The sequence below is a fragment of the Magnolia sinica genome, chromosome 5 (assembly GCF_029962835.1).
Source record: "Magnolia sinica isolate HGM2019 chromosome 5, MsV1, whole genome shotgun sequence".
NCBI classification, from domain to species: domain Eukaryota; kingdom Viridiplantae; phylum Streptophyta; class Magnoliopsida; order Magnoliales; family Magnoliaceae; genus Magnolia; species Magnolia sinica.
Genome location: NC_080577.1, coordinates 4,435,342 through 4,453,136, shown reverse-complemented (window position 1 = coordinate 4,453,136; position 17,795 = coordinate 4,435,342). Strand labels below are relative to the sequence as shown.

Below are 17,795 nucleotides of genomic sequence, written 5' to 3'. Positions count from 1 at the left end.
ATGAAAAGAAAATCAATGCCGCACATCTTGACTCCTAAAAACCCTAAAAAATCCAACAGGAGGTCATTTAATCACCACCGGTTTTCTGAAATTATACCTGTAGCACCTGGGGGCCAAAAACAACAAAAATTGACAGGTGGTCTTCTAATGACTATTGGTTTCCGGAAAGCAGCCTACCCATAGGCCTCGCACCTTAACATTTTATCCGATCGACAACCTATAAGCGTAGCCTATAATTTACCAGCGGTTTATAGAAAACCGCTAGTGCACTTTTCATTTATATATATCCCATCCTAGCGACCATTCCGAGACTACTTAACCAATAAGGAAAGGAGGAACTCTGAGTGAGAGAGATGACAGGAGGGGTTTGGGGGGATTTTGGGATTGCAAGGTGCATGTGCAGCACCTAGTTGTGATTTTGATCCCCCAAAACTTAGCCTAACTTAGGAGATGAAGATCAAAGAAGCCGCTAAAACACAAGAGCAGAGTTAGAATTAGGAATATCAAACCATTCATTTTGTAAAGAAATTGTCTGGTCTTCCTTTTTCCTTGTCGCATCTCAAATCAATATATATTCAACTCTACACATACCAAGAACACCAGCAACACACTCACTCTTATTTATTTATGCAATTTTCTTTATCTATTTACATTCATCTTTTTTTTTTTAAACTTTATTTACCTACTCAGGGATTTAAACTCTGTGAAATAAAGCTAGAAGTAAATATTGTCAAAGTTCTACTCAAATCTTTGAAAAACTATTAAATCCCGTAAAGTAAAATTTGTTAAGTGCAAGCAAAAAAGAGTGCTTAACTCCTTCCTTTTTTGTCATTGATGCTCTTCTTCAAAATTTATAATTGTTGACTAACTGTAGGAGTCACTTGAGTTTGGGAATTATAATTCTTCAACCCTTAAGTGATTATATAGTTTCTAGCTGGCTGTAGCTCCTAAAGTTTCATTTTACCTAATGATGATTCCGAGTTATTAAATATATTACTGTATCTGAGTTAACACCACACCTCAAATTATACTAACCAAAATAAACAGAAAAGTACCGAGGAAGTGAGGGCGTGGGTGGCACTGTTCAGAGTTACATCATTAAAAGTTTGCAATTTTATTTATCCATGTGCTCGAATTGACTAAAATCTATTCATTATCTGTAGTATTCATCCTTTGCCTTTGGATGCCCATCAAGTTTGATTAAAATACTTCGAGGGTGAATATAAGAGCTTTAATGATTAAAAGCATCTGAAAAACTTTCCCCAAAAAAAATAAAATAAATAAAATTACTAGGATTAATCATCCTCAAAACAATTAAGACGATCTGGTTGATAAAATCAATCCACGACTAAGTCTTAGGAAGACTTATGGATCCTTTATGGCTGCATGTAAGGCTTCTACCATGTATTAATGTGCACATCAGAGAGCGCCTATATATTGGTCACTATGTAACTTTAAACGGTATGATAAGGCTATAAATTTAGATATAAGGATTAACTAAAGCTAACACACGATTAAGTCAATTCAATCGAAGCATGATGGGTTCCTTAGTTGGGAGATATGATGTGCCCTACCAATATAAAATTTCCAATCAAGCCCAACACAAGTACTCATAACACAAGTGAATTACACTCCCATATTGCAAAATGTCCAATGGTGGAGATTGGATCATCCTAACTCGTCATTAGTTCCACAACTAATTCAAGGACGCTCAATTATAGAATTTAAGATACTCAAGAACCCATAGACATAACTTTTCATTAGCCATTGTGGCCATTGTACCTACTTCATTCTTTTTCAATCTACAAGAGAGATTAACCTGCTAAATATATGAAAGTATATTTCATTCAACTAAGTGGTCGTCAATAAACAAGATTAATTAATATATAAACAATTAGCCTTTTAGAGCACACATATCTAAACAATTAATTGGGCCATAACATCTACGACATCATTGATTGCTAGTTTCAACCGTTGATTATCTATTTTTGTTGGATATGGCCGTTGATCATCCACTGTTGCGAGATCTGACCATTGATCTTTTGTCACTGCTAGATCCAACCATTCATCATCATTTATTTTATTATTTTAATAATATCTTTGATTAACTCAAATGGATATCTTCCTGCACTGACCCATGTGGAGAGAATGGGACCTAAATGAACGGCTCGTGCCCAGCCACGTGGAGTAGAGAGAGCTGTGCTTTTTTTTTTTTTTGAAGTGATTAACAACTTGTTTTGCAGAGATGTAAATATCACAAACAATTGCTGATTTGCTGTTAACAAAATTAGAAGTTTTAAAAAACCTAAGGTACGCTTGAGGTTCCCTACCACCCCAGCCCGGCCCAGAAATTGATTGGGCCATGCAAGCCCGATCTACGGCCCAAGTCCAGGTCCCGTCCAAAGCCGGGCCGGCGGGTCACTGGACCATTGCCAGTTGCCATATTCAAGTGTACTAACCGAAGGGCGCGTGGAAATGGTTTTCCATACGCGCGACTGGGCTGAGCATTCCTCGATTATCTCGGAAGAGGGTTTTGTGTTGCCTTCCTTTCATTAGGGTTGGGGTTTTTCTGTTTTCTCTTTCATTGGATTCGATTTATCGCATTTCATGGCGGCCGTGTTACTGAGACGAACTGCAGTCCGTTCTTCTCATCTGAGAAGGTTCTTCAACTCCAGAAATAGCATCGATGGGGCAGTTGCGGAGCTCAACAAGGTAAATCACGTTTCTCTCTCTATATGACTATATGTAAGGGCTCGTTTGGATTCACTGTAGAAATTGCAATTTGCAATTTTCATTTGGTTTGGACCCTGTTCATGGATTCCAGCTGAGAATATCGATCCCAATGATGGCTACTCGTTGGAGTAAGATCTTGAACGTGTAATCCGACTTCTGGGTCGTTCATCAGGTGGGCCACTCATCATATGAGCCGTCGTCTGAAATTCAGGCCGGGATGTTTTTGTCCGAGCAGGCTGCACAGTGGATGAAAGAAACTGATGGTTGGCACGCATACGTGGCGATTGACAGAGCCAATGAATGGACCGCCCTTACATCACAGCTATTGCAGGGCCCACCCGATGAACGGCCTGGATCACATGTACAGCATGTGGAGAGCTGGTTTCAGAGACTCATCCATTCCTGAATCGAGATGAATCCGTTATGCTTCAAGAGATATTTCTCTAGATTTGGTGCCTTCCCAGCTTGTTTGGTTAGAGCCTTGCATGGCGTGTTTGGATGAACTATCGAATTGCAATTTGATTATCACCCAAGTAAGGCTAGCATCACCGAATTGTAACTTCTTAGCATTCATATTGAGTGGTTCTGGGCTCCAAATTGTAATTACTTCACTTTCAATGCAATGCACTTGTGCATCCAAACACAGCAGGTTCTGGGAATTTTCATGGTTGAAGGCTTGGTTTCATAACCATCTCATCCTCTTTCTTATGAAATAATGGGCAGACACCAACTCAATTCTGCAGCGCTCTACTCTTTTCCATTTATGACAGTGTGTGCGCATGCCAATTTGTTGTTTTCTCATGTCGCAATGTGCTCTCAGCTGGCAGGCGAATGGAAGTGTGGATGACTGCAATTCTGTTGGCAAGATTGTTTGTTGGTTGGGAAGAAATGATGATGACAGTGATTGGTTCTCAACTAATCTGTGATTTGGATGAAACCCACATCAGCCAGAATCAATAATCCTGCGATTTTGCAAAGTACTCTCACAGCCCCAATTCGACTTTCAATCCTCACTGCTCCCTACTTGAATCTTGTTTTCAGGAGATGGAGTCAATTTTTGGAATGCCTCCTTCTGTGGCTAACCATGGCTCTAGCAGTGACTCACCTATCGCTCAAGAGCCTCAACCCATTATTCTTGACTCGGGTGAAAATGAACTGGGTCTGACCCATGTCGATCGCAGTGGTGGGGCACAGATGGTGGACATCTGTGCAAAAGAAGACAGCAAGAGAGTCGCCATTGCCAGTTGCAGAGTTACTCTAGGAGAGATGGCATTCAATTTGGTTGCAGCCAATCAAATAGCAAAAGGGGACGTCCTCAATGTTGCGAAGATTGCGGGAATTAGTGCAGCGAAGCAGACAAGCAATCTCATTCCTCTATGCCACAACATTAGTCTAACGCACATCCATGTTGATCTAAAGCTGAATGAGAAGGATTTTAGTGTTGATATCGAAGGGGAGGCTGCAACAACGGGGAAGACAGGTGTAGAGATGGAAGCAATGACTGCTGTGACAGTAGCAGGTCTCACGGTGTATGACATGTGCAAAGCTGCTTCAAAGGACATCCAGATCACAGATGTGCGCCTAGAGCGCAAGAGTGGAGGGAAGAGTGGGGAATGGTCTAGAAAGCAGTAGAGTCATGTCTAAAGAATTTTGATGGTGTTTGGTGTAGAAGAAATGGAAAAGGGAGGGAAAAAAAATAACATTGTAATGCTGGATTGGGTTTTTGTATTTCCGGCGGACGCATGAATTTTTTCTTTTTTTTTTTAAAAATGCCCAATACTTTTCTTTTTTCCCCCCATAGATTTCTATTCTTCCATTTCTATCAATGGATTTTTGGGGTTTTTGTTAATGTTTAGAGCATGTTTGAAATCCTAGTGTTCCAAGTTCAGATTTCAAATGCTCCTTTATCACGTTCAGATCTCCTCTGTTCAATTAGACCAGTTTGACACTTACTACACCCATTGGAGCCTGCCGTATTATACGAGTCCCAAATCTCTGATTTTCAAATAATGGCAGAGCCTGAGCAAAAAGGGCTCATGAGAACTCATCACTAATCAGGAAAGTTCTATTGAATGTAACAGTGGCCTGAAGCCGTCGAGGGTACATTGGGAAGTAAGGGCAGGTGGAATCCATTTCTGCAAGTTGACATTTTGCTCCTCCAAACACTGATTGAAAATTAGTTGAATTTTTCTTTCCGGGTGGAAAAGCAAAGCACTGATAAGAGGATACTGCAGTAATTCCAACATGGCACATATGTGCACCATCCAAGCCCATCATCAGGTGAGGCGGACTGTGAACATGCCCAGGCACATAAATTAGGCTACTACACCCAACAGTGGGCACACTTGTAGGAAGAAAACAAATGGTTAGGAACAAAATCTGCAATGGCCTATGTTCTTTGTACTTGGAGAGCCCACCTGATTATTAGACTAGCCTAGCTTTTGAGAAAGTGCATGCTCAGATAGAGCCCTTGGTACATGGCCCAGATATCAAATGTGAGATGAACACGATGATTGACCTTTCCAAGGACGAATGAATTGCTTTAACATTTCCAACTGATAAAATTGCCATGTTGGGTTTTGTTTTCCAGTCCCAAACAGTTTGGGAAGTTCAAAATCTCGCCTTACCAGCATATTGAACTGTATGTAGATTGGGTGCACTACCAAATGCAACCTAAATATGGCCTACAAAAACCAAGAAACATTTTTTTTTTTTTGTTGGAATGGCAAAGAATTCTATTAAAAAGCCCGGGGGCAAATAATACAAACCAGAAGAAAAAAAAAAATCCCCCAACAAACATAGACACGTGAAAAGAGTACTTCATCGTTGTCGTCGTCACAATCATGGCATAGTCCCAGCTATCTAGAGCAGCTTTCTCACGATTGCTGCTGCCCGACTAAAATCAACCATCCTTTACCCTAGCTTGGGACCAGTTGGTTGCTCACTACTAGGCAGACTTGGTCTTCTAACATGTTGCTATTAAAAAACAAAAAATCCTATAAAAAAGAAAATGGATGCCATGGATAAAATGGAAGATAGCCAATAGATGGCTCATTCTTTAACAAACCAAAATTGGGAATGGTGATCTTTTCAATTGCACCAACCAGGGCGGTTCTGATCCCTCAAAACATCTGGGATTTTCTGGACAAAATTTCCCCACTTTTTACTCATCAAAAGTATCTTACAAACAGGCCAAATGCCATGGGATGAAGGAGAGTCATCAGGAGAATAACCTTTGGCTGCTATACAAGCTGGAGAAATCAGTTATACAGTAAGGCGATGAAGGTTGTCATGCTGCTACTGACAAGTATCAAAAGCCAACCCTTACTTGTCCACCCACTCTTCTCAGGCTCACAAGTTCTGAATAGCATCATGATCTGATCCACAACTAACTTGAGAAAAGCCACACATGCAAAGGAAAAACTCACAGCAAGCACCGCGAGCTCCTTGTTTTCCATAGTTGCTCGATCGCTTAAAACCTTCTCAATGCCCAATCTGCAATCAACATGAATTAAAAGGTCAAAGGAAGCAAACGAAGAAGCAAAAGCCTTTTTCTCGCAATTCTACTTGGGATCATTTGTTTGTTTGTTTGTTTGTTTGTTTGTTTTGAAAGATAAATAGACTTCATTAAGAAGGCACCAAGATGGCACAGGAAAGCTTACAACCCTAATAAGCAAAGACCTATCTTTCAAAAGAGAGATACAAGAAGCCCACTTGGCTACAAGGGATTTCACTGAGTGAATAACAACATCAACATCATTAACAAGAATATTGAAGCATCGCCCGTTCCTCTCTTCCCCTAATACCCCAAAAGGATGCTAAGATCACCAGCCTCCACTCCGCACAAGAAGGCTTCGGGAGGCAAACACCGTGGCCCTCCACTAAGAATCTATCCACCGAAGCTAGCATACAACACTGCACATTGAACGAGGATAGGATAGAATCCCATATCTTCAAGGAGCAGCAGCAATGTAGAAAAAGGTGATCCACTGACTCCTCATCATCCTTACGTTGAGAACACATATTCAGGATCATCATTCACTTGATAGTCGGGACTCTCTTTCTACCAACAAGCCATCCCGAAGATTGTTGATAGTTGGGACTCTCTTTCTATCAACAAGCCATCCCGAAGATTGTTGATAGTTGGGACTCTCTTTCTACCAACAAGCCATCCAAACGCCACCACCTTCAGGGGAGCACCATACCGCCAAAGCATAGCCGTCAAGGCCTGGGCCCCTATCGGAGGAGCGAAGCAAAGCATGGAAGGAGGAAGCTGAGAAACGGCCCGATCTTTCAAATCTTCACACCAACTTATCTTGCTCCCTAGGAATCGGACGAACCGCATGAATATTTTGGAGAAGCAGCAAGAAGTCTTCAAAATCTTCATCAGAAAAATTCCGATGACAACGGGGCGACCACACCCCCAAAGAACCAATCGCCGACCAACAATCCGCAACTGAGATATCCACATCTGACACTAAAGAGGCCAGACCCAGAAACTCAGACATAAAGAGGTGTCCATAGCCCAAGCATCCTTCCAGAATTTAATTTTTTTCGCCATCTCCAACCACAAATCAAATCCCGTCCTTGAATTTAGCATTTACATTTGCAATGGCTTTCCGAAGTCCAGAGGCTCAGTACAAGGTAGCGTCCCTTGTCCACCATCTCCCATCTTCACTGCCATATTTAGCTACAATCATTCTTCTCCATAGAGAATTTTCTTCCGTTCCAAACCTCCACCACTACTTCCCAAGAAGGGCAAAATTCATCTCTTTCAAAAGTCTCATGTTGCCCCCCTCTCAGAATATGGTTTACAAACCTCCTCCCAAGACAAAAGATGAAACTTTTCTTATCATCAGATCCTTGTATTTAGGATCCATTTGGGGATCCTACAAAATCGAGATTAAGCCTAATCCTGCTTTTGGAAGACCCCACGTCCTCCATGTCAGATTTGCTGCACTAAAGCAGTGCTGTCCTCCACATAAATGCAATTATGGAGGTTACAGAAAAACTAAAAAAGTAGCCAATTGCAATTATGTGGAGGAAACCACCACTTTAGCTTGGTAAATCCAACATGGAGTACGGGTGGCCTGCAAAAATCAAGATTAGACTAAATCACTGTGCAGATCCCATACCTAAACGGACCTTATAGTTTGCTCATTTCATTCAACCATGTTCTGAGATTATGCACTCTCATGAATAGCTGATTCTCTAATTGTTTTGACTGTTGGATTGAACCTTTAATCCATCAAAGACCCTAAAACAGTCATTAGCGAACTTTATATGAGTCTGATAATTCTCAGGATTTTAAATAATTCCAAGAAATTTGAAGTGGTGTAGAGCTAATTCAGATATCTGCTGACCTTCGCATTATGATTACTCAAGTATTCATTAATTTGGGCTGTGCTACAAAACCTGTTTTGGAGGAAAATATATCCATGTTATAATATGGGCAGTTGGGCAGTCTAATAAAAGATCATGATACGCGGTTCCCAAGTTGCAATTTGGCAAGAGAAACATCCATTCCATGCTAAATCTTGGGAACATCCAAACGCATCCGTAAGGCTTAAATAGTGCTATTTCCTCTCTGTTCTTCTTGTACTTTTTTTTTTCATTGACAGATTCTAAGTAAGAAAGACTTGATGACCTATGGTCTAACTGAAGTTATGATTGGCATGACAGAAAAGATTCATGCAGCTGACCCAATTAGTTGGGATAAGGCTCAGATGATGATGAGATTCTCTTTAACTTCTCTTCTAAGGGATTTTCTGAAAATTCATTTTACGGTTTTGACTTTTCAAACACTAAGATGAAGTATAACACAGATGATTGATTTTATATGACTTGTGATGTATCACGACACAAGAATGGTATTTTTCATTGAGTGCACATCAGACGTGTTACTGTGTTTGAGAGATCTGTCAGTATCAAATATCTACTTAAGATATTGAAACTGAACTCATGCCAGCAGGTAAATGAGTCAGCAACAAAAGAGAAATGATATAAAAAAATCTGACCTGAGGAAGACATTTTCTCTAACCAGTGCTTCTATTTGAGATGACACATTCAATTTCCAAGACAAAAGGTCGCTAAATCTTTTTTCCTGAAACAAAACAATACATGATCAATTCAGTGAGGTTCCGAAGGTCACCTGCTATAAAAAAAAATGTTCCAACAAATTCACAGTACAAAAGAGGAATTCACATACCACAACCTCCTTCCATTCATCGATATCCTTGATCTCAGATATAGTTTTCTCCAAAAGCAAGGCATTCTGAGAAATATCCTTCTCAAGATCCGGTAAAACATTACTGTATCTCCGGTTCATTTCTTTGACATACCCCTCCAAAACAGAGAGATTCAGCTCGAGTGACCTCACTTTCTGCATCAAGATCTTCAGAACGGTGTCACTGGGTATCCTTCCATTGGACTGTTGCCTAACTTCTTTAATGGGATTGGTTACCAAAACCTCATTCTTCGAGTTTGGGGTATCTAGCTTTTGTATATCGCCATTGTCTATCCCCTTAAGAGGAGGATCTACCCCAGCATTAGCTTGAACAACCACATCCTTTTTATCATCAAAGACTGCTTCTGATCTTGGAGAAAGAAATCCAACAGGATTTGAATTTGTGGACTGATCACCAGGCAGTTCGTCCGAAACCACAATCAAATCTTCAAGCATCCGCTCAATAGCATCCACACCGTAGACTTCCAAAAAGCTCAACGTGCAATAGAACTCTGACCCATAATGAGTAATCAAATCCAACCTCAAGTATCTCACCCATTTGGGCTCCGGAAGCATAAACCTCTGTGCATGCCTGACGTTCTCGGCAATGAAATTTCCAAGAGAGGTCCATATCTCCGTCGGGTAAGTCAAACTCCCCAACAATTCGAAATCCTTGAAATTGGATGAGTAATGTTCAAGATTTGCAATTTGAACCGAGTCAACCAGGGTCTCCTCAGAAAGCTCGATAATGACAAACTTCACATCTGCTGAACACGGGTTCCGTAGGTATTTGTCCTTATCCCTGCCCAAGATATCACTCGCTCCTTTCGCTTCCTTGTTATGAGCCAAAACCTTTGCTCCCTTCGCTGAGGAGGCATAATTGTATTCAGACCCTCCCGGCTCGAGTTTGTGGGTAATGTTTCCATGTTGACTGGGCACATCCCTCCCTTTTTCTTGCATTGTTTTGTTTCTGAACTCATCAAGGCCGAGATAGGCAGCTTGAGAAGATATCTTGTTCTTTTGTTCTTTCTCTGGTGGTTGTGGCTTGCATTCCAACATTCCATAGTTCCCTAGAAAATCCTCGACTACCTCTCGTAAACCATTATTTACCCGAACTGAATACCCATTATCTAAAGAGTTCTGATTGAGAACCATGGAATCTTTACGATTATAGGAACAGTTATAGTCTAAAAGCATATCAGTCCTATGATTACTGCTTCCGTCATGGATGTATGAATCTGTACATTTGCAAAATGAAAAGAAAGAAAAATCATTACGAAAAGTTGGATGAGTTCTACACCCATTTAATCAAAATGGAAATTCAGCATGAAAAGAACCTACTGATTAATGGAAGACAAATTGTCCTGAGCATGTAGGATGTACTCTGAAGTTCAGTGTATAAAGTATAAACCATAATCACCATTCGATCAGCCAACTATCCAATTGTTGGGCCACCTCCTCATAGTCCCAAGAAACTACCATAAAAAAATCCTAGCCTTCTGATCTATAGCTTGCTTTTGGACAGTAAAAGTTGTGGGCAATAGTCCACCAAAAAGTCCTTTGATTGGAAGTTTTAGATCAATGGGTTTGTGATGGCAGATCTTGTTTATGTGCACGTTTCAGTACATGCTTTATGCAAAGAATCATTCGTCCTGCTATAAATTGCAAAAAAGAACATGCCAAAAACATATTGCTTTAACAGAGTGTAGTACTTCACATCCATGTCTACTACAACTACTCAAAGTAACAGATCAAACAGAAAATAAGGCAACCGAGGAAATGGAAACCCAACATTGCTGGACTGTGAGCAAGAATTCCTTTTGGACAAGCACACACGTGAAAACAACCCAACATCCCTAAAACCGCCATTCCAAGATGAGAAATAGCAGCAACTCTAGCGATTGCGAACGAGCATTGGCTCTCTCTCCCCTACAACCTCCACTCTATGCATGGAAAACGTGACTGTTGATCTGGTAGTTTACAACATGGATCGACCGTATCTCAGAAACCGCTACAATTGGACAATCTTAACTGTTGAATCAGTGTAATTTTTCCACATTTACATTGGACTGTCATTCTCAACATTTCTAAACCGTCCATATGCAGACCACCGATGCATTCAGATAGATAGTCCAATCACCACGAGTTTTCGGTTATGGCCAATCAACCAACCAGATTAATGGTCCTGATCGCATAGCACTGATCCAAATGCTTACCTGACTCTCCCTATACAATGTCCATAAATCAATTAAAACGCAAAGCAAAGTACCTCTGATCAAAAGGAAAAAGGAAAAACTCATCAACAGAAACAGCCCCAAATTGCAGAATTTCAAAAGCGAGGATCGAAAATCGAAGACATGGGTATTGTTCACAATCGAAAACGAGAGGTGGGTTTTCAAGCAGAAGATCGAAACCACACAAACGATGGAGAAATCAGGATCGTATACCTCGGTTACCGTGGCTATGGCCGAAGCGAGTGTAAAATAGAAAGACGAGGCACCAAAGGGAGAAGAATAGGGAGATGGAGAGTTCGTTGAAGCTCTTCTTGCTGCTGTTCGTAGAAACCTTTCTAGGTTTCTTCATCTCTCAACCGGGAAACGATTTGGGAATTGCAGCTCCTTTTTCCTTCCCTTTTTCTGGTTTTGGTTTTGAGGTTTTTTCGGACCGTTTGGTTCGTGTTTTCGAGATCGTGTCTGTGGTGGACTGAGTATTCATCTAGCGGGAACTGCTTTGTACCACGGAAATCGAGGGAATTTCGGATAAGATGACGAAAATGCCCTTCGGCTCTTCTTTGATCAGCTAAAGTACCTGTAGCTGTATCATTAGTTACGGTTCATCCATTCTTTTCCCGCAAATATTTGCATATATATAGATATCTTTTCCGTATAAAAATGTTTTTAACACTTTTTTGATCATATTGTACTAAATTCAATCGATAAATTAATTATATGGGCCCCACTATTTCACCAACTCATATCATCGGCTGTCCATTGAAATTGATGTTTTGTTCCCTTGAATATGTGGAGAGGCCTTATTTGGTGATATTCATAGTGTCGGTCGAGTTTTTACGGATAGGATTATCTACTTATATAACATGTTTCTAGGAAAAAGGTGGTGTATTGGAACTTACGATACAGGCGCTGTATCTAACCATTTCGTTTTTTTGTCTTTGACCACTGAGGAGGGAATTAACTGATCCAACGACCTGAGGATGTGCTGGGCGTGCTCGAGTTTTGTAAGAATCGGGCGCATGGACACTTGCGTGGATAGGAACGCGGATCACAAGAAGCGAAGTGCTGGACGCACCCGGTCCAGCGCCAGGTGCGCGTGTACAGATGGAACCCGACTGTATACACACGTGGAGCGTTTTCATTGGCGAATGACTGGTGTCTGCTGGATGCAATCTGAGTCCCTTGGATCGCGTCCCACCTAAAAAGTTTCCCAGCGGGAGGATCCTGGCCTTTGAATTTGCGGCATGTTACGGATAGTAGATGAGGCAACAGGCTGTTAGATTTCTTTTGGGGGTAAGATGCAACTGATCAACGGTCTGGATCAATAAACAGTGACCTTATTTGTAAGACTGTAGGCAAAAACTTTGATACTCTGAGTGTGACGGATGATCCGCAAGCACTTTAAAATTACTTATAAATAGCACACGTGGCACACAGGTAGCCAAATTGAACGGTCCAAATTATGGTACGAGTATAGATGTATCATGAATATAGAAAAATTTAAGCTACTTTGATTATCTGTCAATGCGATTGGCCGGCATTTATTAGACGGTTAGTAAAAAAATCAAACGGTCCTATTTCCATAAAAAGTGTCCACGGATCATAAGGTTAGGAGACAGTGGGCTGCACAACGTGGTTGGTTTTATTTTAGATACTATTTTATGACACGTTTATAATTTTTAGTGCCTGTGTATCAAACGTCATAAAAATCATGGGTATCGTACAATTTCTCCAGGGAGGAGCGGTGGGACACCCCTGACTGTGGGGATTACAGTGATCTACGTTCATTAAATCCACACCGTCCAAACATTTTGAAAGCTCATTTCAGGGCGTGATTGAAAAAAGGAAGCAGACCCAAATCTTAGATGGAGCACACCACAGGAAGCAGTTGTGATTGAATCCCCACCATTAAAAGCTTCATAAAGTCTACTGGAATGTTTATTTGCAATCCATCTGTTATACGAATATCACCCTGATACAAATCTGTTGTGGCTCACAAGAAGTTTCCCTCGAGAAGTTTTTAATGGTCAATTATTACTTATCCATCTAGATTTGGATCGTGCTTAAATTGAGTTTTCAATAGAGAGGGACGGTGTGGATGTAGTCACATGTATCATAGTGCGCCCCAAAGTCAGGGGTCTCACCCATCGGATCCACCGAAGCCGAGCCCGTTCATGGAATCCGCTGCCCCTTTGACCCGGGACTTTGATCTTCTCGGCACCGGTGCTTGGTGCTGGAAAAAAAACTCAGTAGGCCCCACCATGATGTATAGATTTTATCCTCTTTGTACGTTCAGTTTTTCGGATCATTTTATGGCATGAGCTTAAAAATGTAACAGATCAAAATCTCAAGTGGACCACGCCGTAAAAAACACGGAAGTGAATGCCCAATGTTGAAATCTTTTTAAGGGTTACAGAAGTTTTGGATCAAGCGGATATGTGTATTCTCCCACCCCTAAGGTCTGCATTGCCTAATCAAGATGGAAAATAAGCCTTACAGTGGGCCCTATAAAGTTTCTAATGGTGGCCATTCAATCACTACGGTTTCCATGTGGTTTGGCCCATCTGAGTGGGCTCCTCTAAAAAAAAGTGAACAGACAGTGAATAAGATGCATACATAGTGCATGGGCTTCACAAAGTTTTTCCAAAAGACCTGTGTATACTGAATTCAAGTAATGATGGATCCTTACTCTTACTCGGGTGGTAGACTCCCAGGAGTTTCAACACCCGGTTAAGGGTTCTAGTATCCATAGGTGGTGAAATCCCACTACCGTGTGGGTGTGTGGGGGGTGTGTGTGCGTGTGTAAAAACTAAAAATAATAAAATAAAAAAGTAACGTGAGCGTTGTAAGTTGTTAGACATGATTAGGCTGCGTGCTCTTATTAAAGATGGAAACCTAATGAGACTAAGTTACCTTGCGGATTTACTCTGCGCCTTACCCAATGTAAAAAAGAATCTAACATGGCAAGACTTAATAGGAACACATGCCACTTAAGAGATGGGTTACACAAAAGCATGTTTGAAAAGGTTGAATATAGAGGTCTGCACGAGTGGAACTGGTGCTCGAGCCTGATTGGCCAGCTTGGCTCGATTTGGTCAGCAGCTTGGGCCAATTCGAGCCAAGCTCGAGTCAATATCGAGCTTGTGTGGCATTTTCACAAACACATGGAGTGCACTTTCAATTTCTTACTGCATATAAAACAGCAGTAGCTATTTACAGGTAATTCATCAAACACCTCATAGGCAACGTGAGCAACATCAATATCAAACTAACCGAGTCACCGAACTGGTTCAATTCAAGTTGGGGTTTGATCCAAGTTGAGCTTGGGCAAGCTCGAATTTAGTTCAAAAAAATTTTCAAGCTCAGAAATCAGCTCAACTCGGCTTGAACCCAATTTCAAACCGAGTTGAATCGAGCTTTTTCGAGTTGAGTCAAGCGAGCTAACCGAGTTCACTCGGTTCGTGTATAACCCTAGTTGAATACATAGCCATTGCACACTAGGTAGCCCCATCAACTCTCACTATTTTGTGCGGCTTCACCAAACCTGACCCAACCCAACATGATAAGGCCTTGACATGGGCAGACTTGATTGGGCCGAATGTCGCCGTAAAAAATAAGACCATGCAAAACATGTTTAAAAGGGGTTTATTCAACCCACATTATCAAGGCCTGACCCAATCATATCTCACTATGTCAGAGCCCACCGTGTTAGGTGAGCCCATAACTCACTGAATTTGCTCAACTCAAATCCACATGGGAGCGGATTAAGTGAGACTCAAACCCACCAAGGTGGGTGGGGCCACTGGGATGTATGTGCCTAAATCTATGTTGCTATCATATTAAAAGCTCATTTTAACGGTGTTCAAATGAGATAATTATAAATTCATTTGAAAGTTCATTAAATTAATTATCAACAAGCACCAGATCATTCAAATCAGACATGAAATCAGGGAGTTATGATCAATTTTGTCAAATCGATGGCCCATAGTAAATATCAATAATACATAATAAATGATAAACTTTGGATCCATTTTTGGATAATCAAATGGTATCCAAATGAGATGATTTCAAATCCATTTGAAAGTTCATAAAATTATCTTTCCAACGAGCACGTGATCACCTAAATCGAACATGTAATGAGAGATTTATGGTTGTTTTCGTCAGATCGTTATCTACTAGGTTGTTGTGAAGCAAATTCAACTCATCTAAATGTAATTAAGGATTTTAATTTCATGTTATCAGTCCAAATTTAAGAGACGAAACTAATCACAAATGAACTATATTAAAGGAAATAGTTTAGAATTAACGAACATCGTTAATGTAGTTATGTATCACAAAAAACTTCAAACATAAAACATTTATAAAAAAAAAACTTACTATGATGAGTTTATGATTGTCTGATTAAAATAAATGGATCAAATCAACCAAAGGATGGGTAGACTTTTAATTTTTTGTGAGGCACACCTCTTTTTTAAAAAAAAAAAACATTTCTCATTTCAAAATAAGAGCCCGTTGTACTAAGGATAAAGGAGCATTTTTATGCTTCACAATATGAAAAAGTGATTTCAAAACTAAAAAAACTTAGGTTTGAAAATAATGAGCTCTTGTCATCGTCACATCTTAGCAAGGGACTATTTAGAAAAAAAAAAACACACCTTATGGTTAAAGGACTATGCTACTCGGACCAACTCGGTTTAGCCCAAGTTGAAGGTGAATCAGTTCGACTCGTAGAGTTGTATTCAAAGGTGACTCGTGGTGACGAACCAGATTCGGTCTGACCAAATTCGAGTTGACTCATACGAGTAATATTGGACATGTCCGAGTCTTAAAACCATGATTTGCCTACTTTGATTAACTAATTCGACATCTTTGATGCATTGGCCATCCCTAAGAAGACTCATCACATAGACAGTTTCGAATTCCAATCCCCAAACCGTCGGATCACTGTGCAAACTCATCATCCAATCGTGACCATCGATTGATGCCTCCAAGTCGGTTGGAAATGTGCAAGGCCCCGACCCTGTAGGACCCGGACCTGGGAGTCTGGGACCATCAAAGTGGCCCGAGGGCTGGGCCCAAATCATGAAATCTAGGCCCATTATCTGAGCTGGTTCAGATCTGAGCCAATGAATCCATGGGCCCCGCCTGTTCGCCTGGTCCAGTAATCAAGTAAGACACCATTATACAAACAGAACGGGCGAAGTGATGGATTCTAAATCACTGTAAATGTGTAGTTTCAAGAGGTTTGTTGAATTTAGGTCATATTTCCAAGATCCAATCCATTCATATGTTGTGACTCATCATCTATAAAAGTACCCAAAAACATTTCTTAAAGTGGACTATTTCAGACCTTTGATCATTGAACTCTTTTGGGCCATGGCTAACCTAGGCCCGGCACATTGCCACCCCTACTTGAGCCTGAAGTCCAGCCCCAGGTCAAAACAACACGCAGGGTCTGGTCAAGGTTGGGCTGGACCAAGGCCCCAATTCCAGCAGAGCTTAGCACGTAGGCCAAGGTCCTGGGCCTGGGTCAAACGACCCAAAAAATGATCAAATCCCCATTTCCCAGGTGAATGTTCGAAACCCATCCATTGATCAAGTGGGTCCCACATTCACAAATAAATAGAGATTATCTGCAATATGCGTGTTTTGCACAACCAAGGACTGGAACACGTAAAATACGAAATCAGATTGGGACTGGGCTGGGCTGAGATAAGACGAGCCCAAACCTACCCCGAAATTGATCGGGTTATACACGCCACTCTAAAACCTACACCACGGGCCAAGGTCCAAAGACGGTCCAAATCCTGCCTTGACTCGCTGGGCTGGGTGTGCCGCGCTGCGGCTTCTTGCCACATCTAACTGCTTAAACCAAGGTTTAAAGTATGGTCCAAAAGGGGGCGGTCAATCACCACGTTGAATATGAAACATCCACTACGTCCATTCGTTTTGAAAGCTAATTTTAGGGGATGATATAAAATATGAAGCAGATCCAATTATCAGTGGACCACACAACAAGAAACAGTGATGATTGACCATTAGAAACTTTATATGGGCTATAAAATTTTTGAATTAAGCTGATATTTGTATCGTCTATTCATCCTGGTTTTGTGACCTTATCAACAGGTTGGATGGAAAATAAATGTTCCGGTGGCCCCAAGAAGTTTTTAATGGTGGGCATTCGATCCCCAGTGCTTCCCGTTGGTTGGTCCATCTAAGATTTGAATCTGCTTCATTTTTGTCACCGTGCACTAAAATGAGCTTTTAAAACGAATGGGCGGCATGGATTTATGCAACACCCATCCAAGTGGGCCCCACAGGGATTCCCTGAAGCTGCGCCCAATCTGAAACCGGTATGTATAGCCAGACACGTATCGGTATCATCCATGAACAACGGGCCATATCGGCCAGAAACAGCCCGATACGGGACGGCCTATTTAAAACCATGATACAAACCAAAGACACGTGGATATCCTCGTGTGAGTATTATATACTTGCACCCTGTTGCACGCAAGGAAAATCCAATGGAACGAATGATTGAGATGGCTGATGGATATTTAAGGGAAAATGGGGTGCACATGCATGGAAAGGTTCTTTAAGTTAGA

At 41.1% G+C, this 17,795-nt stretch overlaps 2 protein-coding genes across 5 annotated transcripts; one reads left to right on the top strand and one right to left on the bottom strand.

Moving 5' to 3' along the window:
* Positions 1 to 2,491: 2,491 nt before the first annotated feature.
* LOC131245194 (cyclic pyranopterin monophosphate synthase, mitochondrial) lies at positions 2,492 to 4,602 on the top strand. 3 transcript variants are annotated; one of them, XM_058244473.1, is made up of 2 exons: positions 2,492 to 2,712; positions 3,775 to 4,602. In XM_058244473.1, the coding sequence occupies exons 1-2, from the start codon at positions 2,608 to 2,610 to the stop codon at positions 4,363 to 4,365; spliced, it is 696 nt and encodes a 231-aa protein (XP_058100456.1). In that variant the 5' UTR covers positions 2,492 to 2,607; the 3' UTR covers positions 4,366 to 4,602. The 3 variants fall into 3 exon arrangements, with proteins under 3 accessions (XP_058100456.1, XP_058100458.1, XP_058100457.1); XM_058244475.1 differs by having other exon boundaries at positions 2,581 to 2,712; positions 3,554 to 4,602; XM_058244474.1 differs by lacking the exon at positions 2,492 to 2,712 and adding an exon at positions 3,204 to 3,266.
* Positions 4,603 to 5,805: 1,203 nt separating this feature from the next.
* Positions 5,806 to 11,668, bottom strand: LOC131245192 (SUN domain-containing protein 5-like). 2 transcript variants are annotated; one of them, XM_058244471.1, is made up of 4 exons: positions 11,407 to 11,668; positions 8,942 to 10,197; positions 8,751 to 8,836; positions 5,806 to 6,228 (listed from the first exon to the last, which is right to left on the bottom strand). In XM_058244471.1, exons 1-4 carry the CDS (start codon positions 11,540 to 11,542, stop codon positions 5,994 to 5,996), a joined length of 1,713 nt encoding a protein of 570 aa, XP_058100454.1. In that variant the 5' UTR covers positions 11,543 to 11,668; the 3' UTR covers positions 5,806 to 5,993. The 2 variants fall into 2 exon arrangements, with proteins under 2 accessions (XP_058100454.1, XP_058100455.1); XM_058244472.1 differs by lacking the exon at positions 11,407 to 11,668 and adding an exon at positions 10,301 to 11,371.
* Positions 11,669 to 17,795: the final 6,127 nt, after the last annotated feature.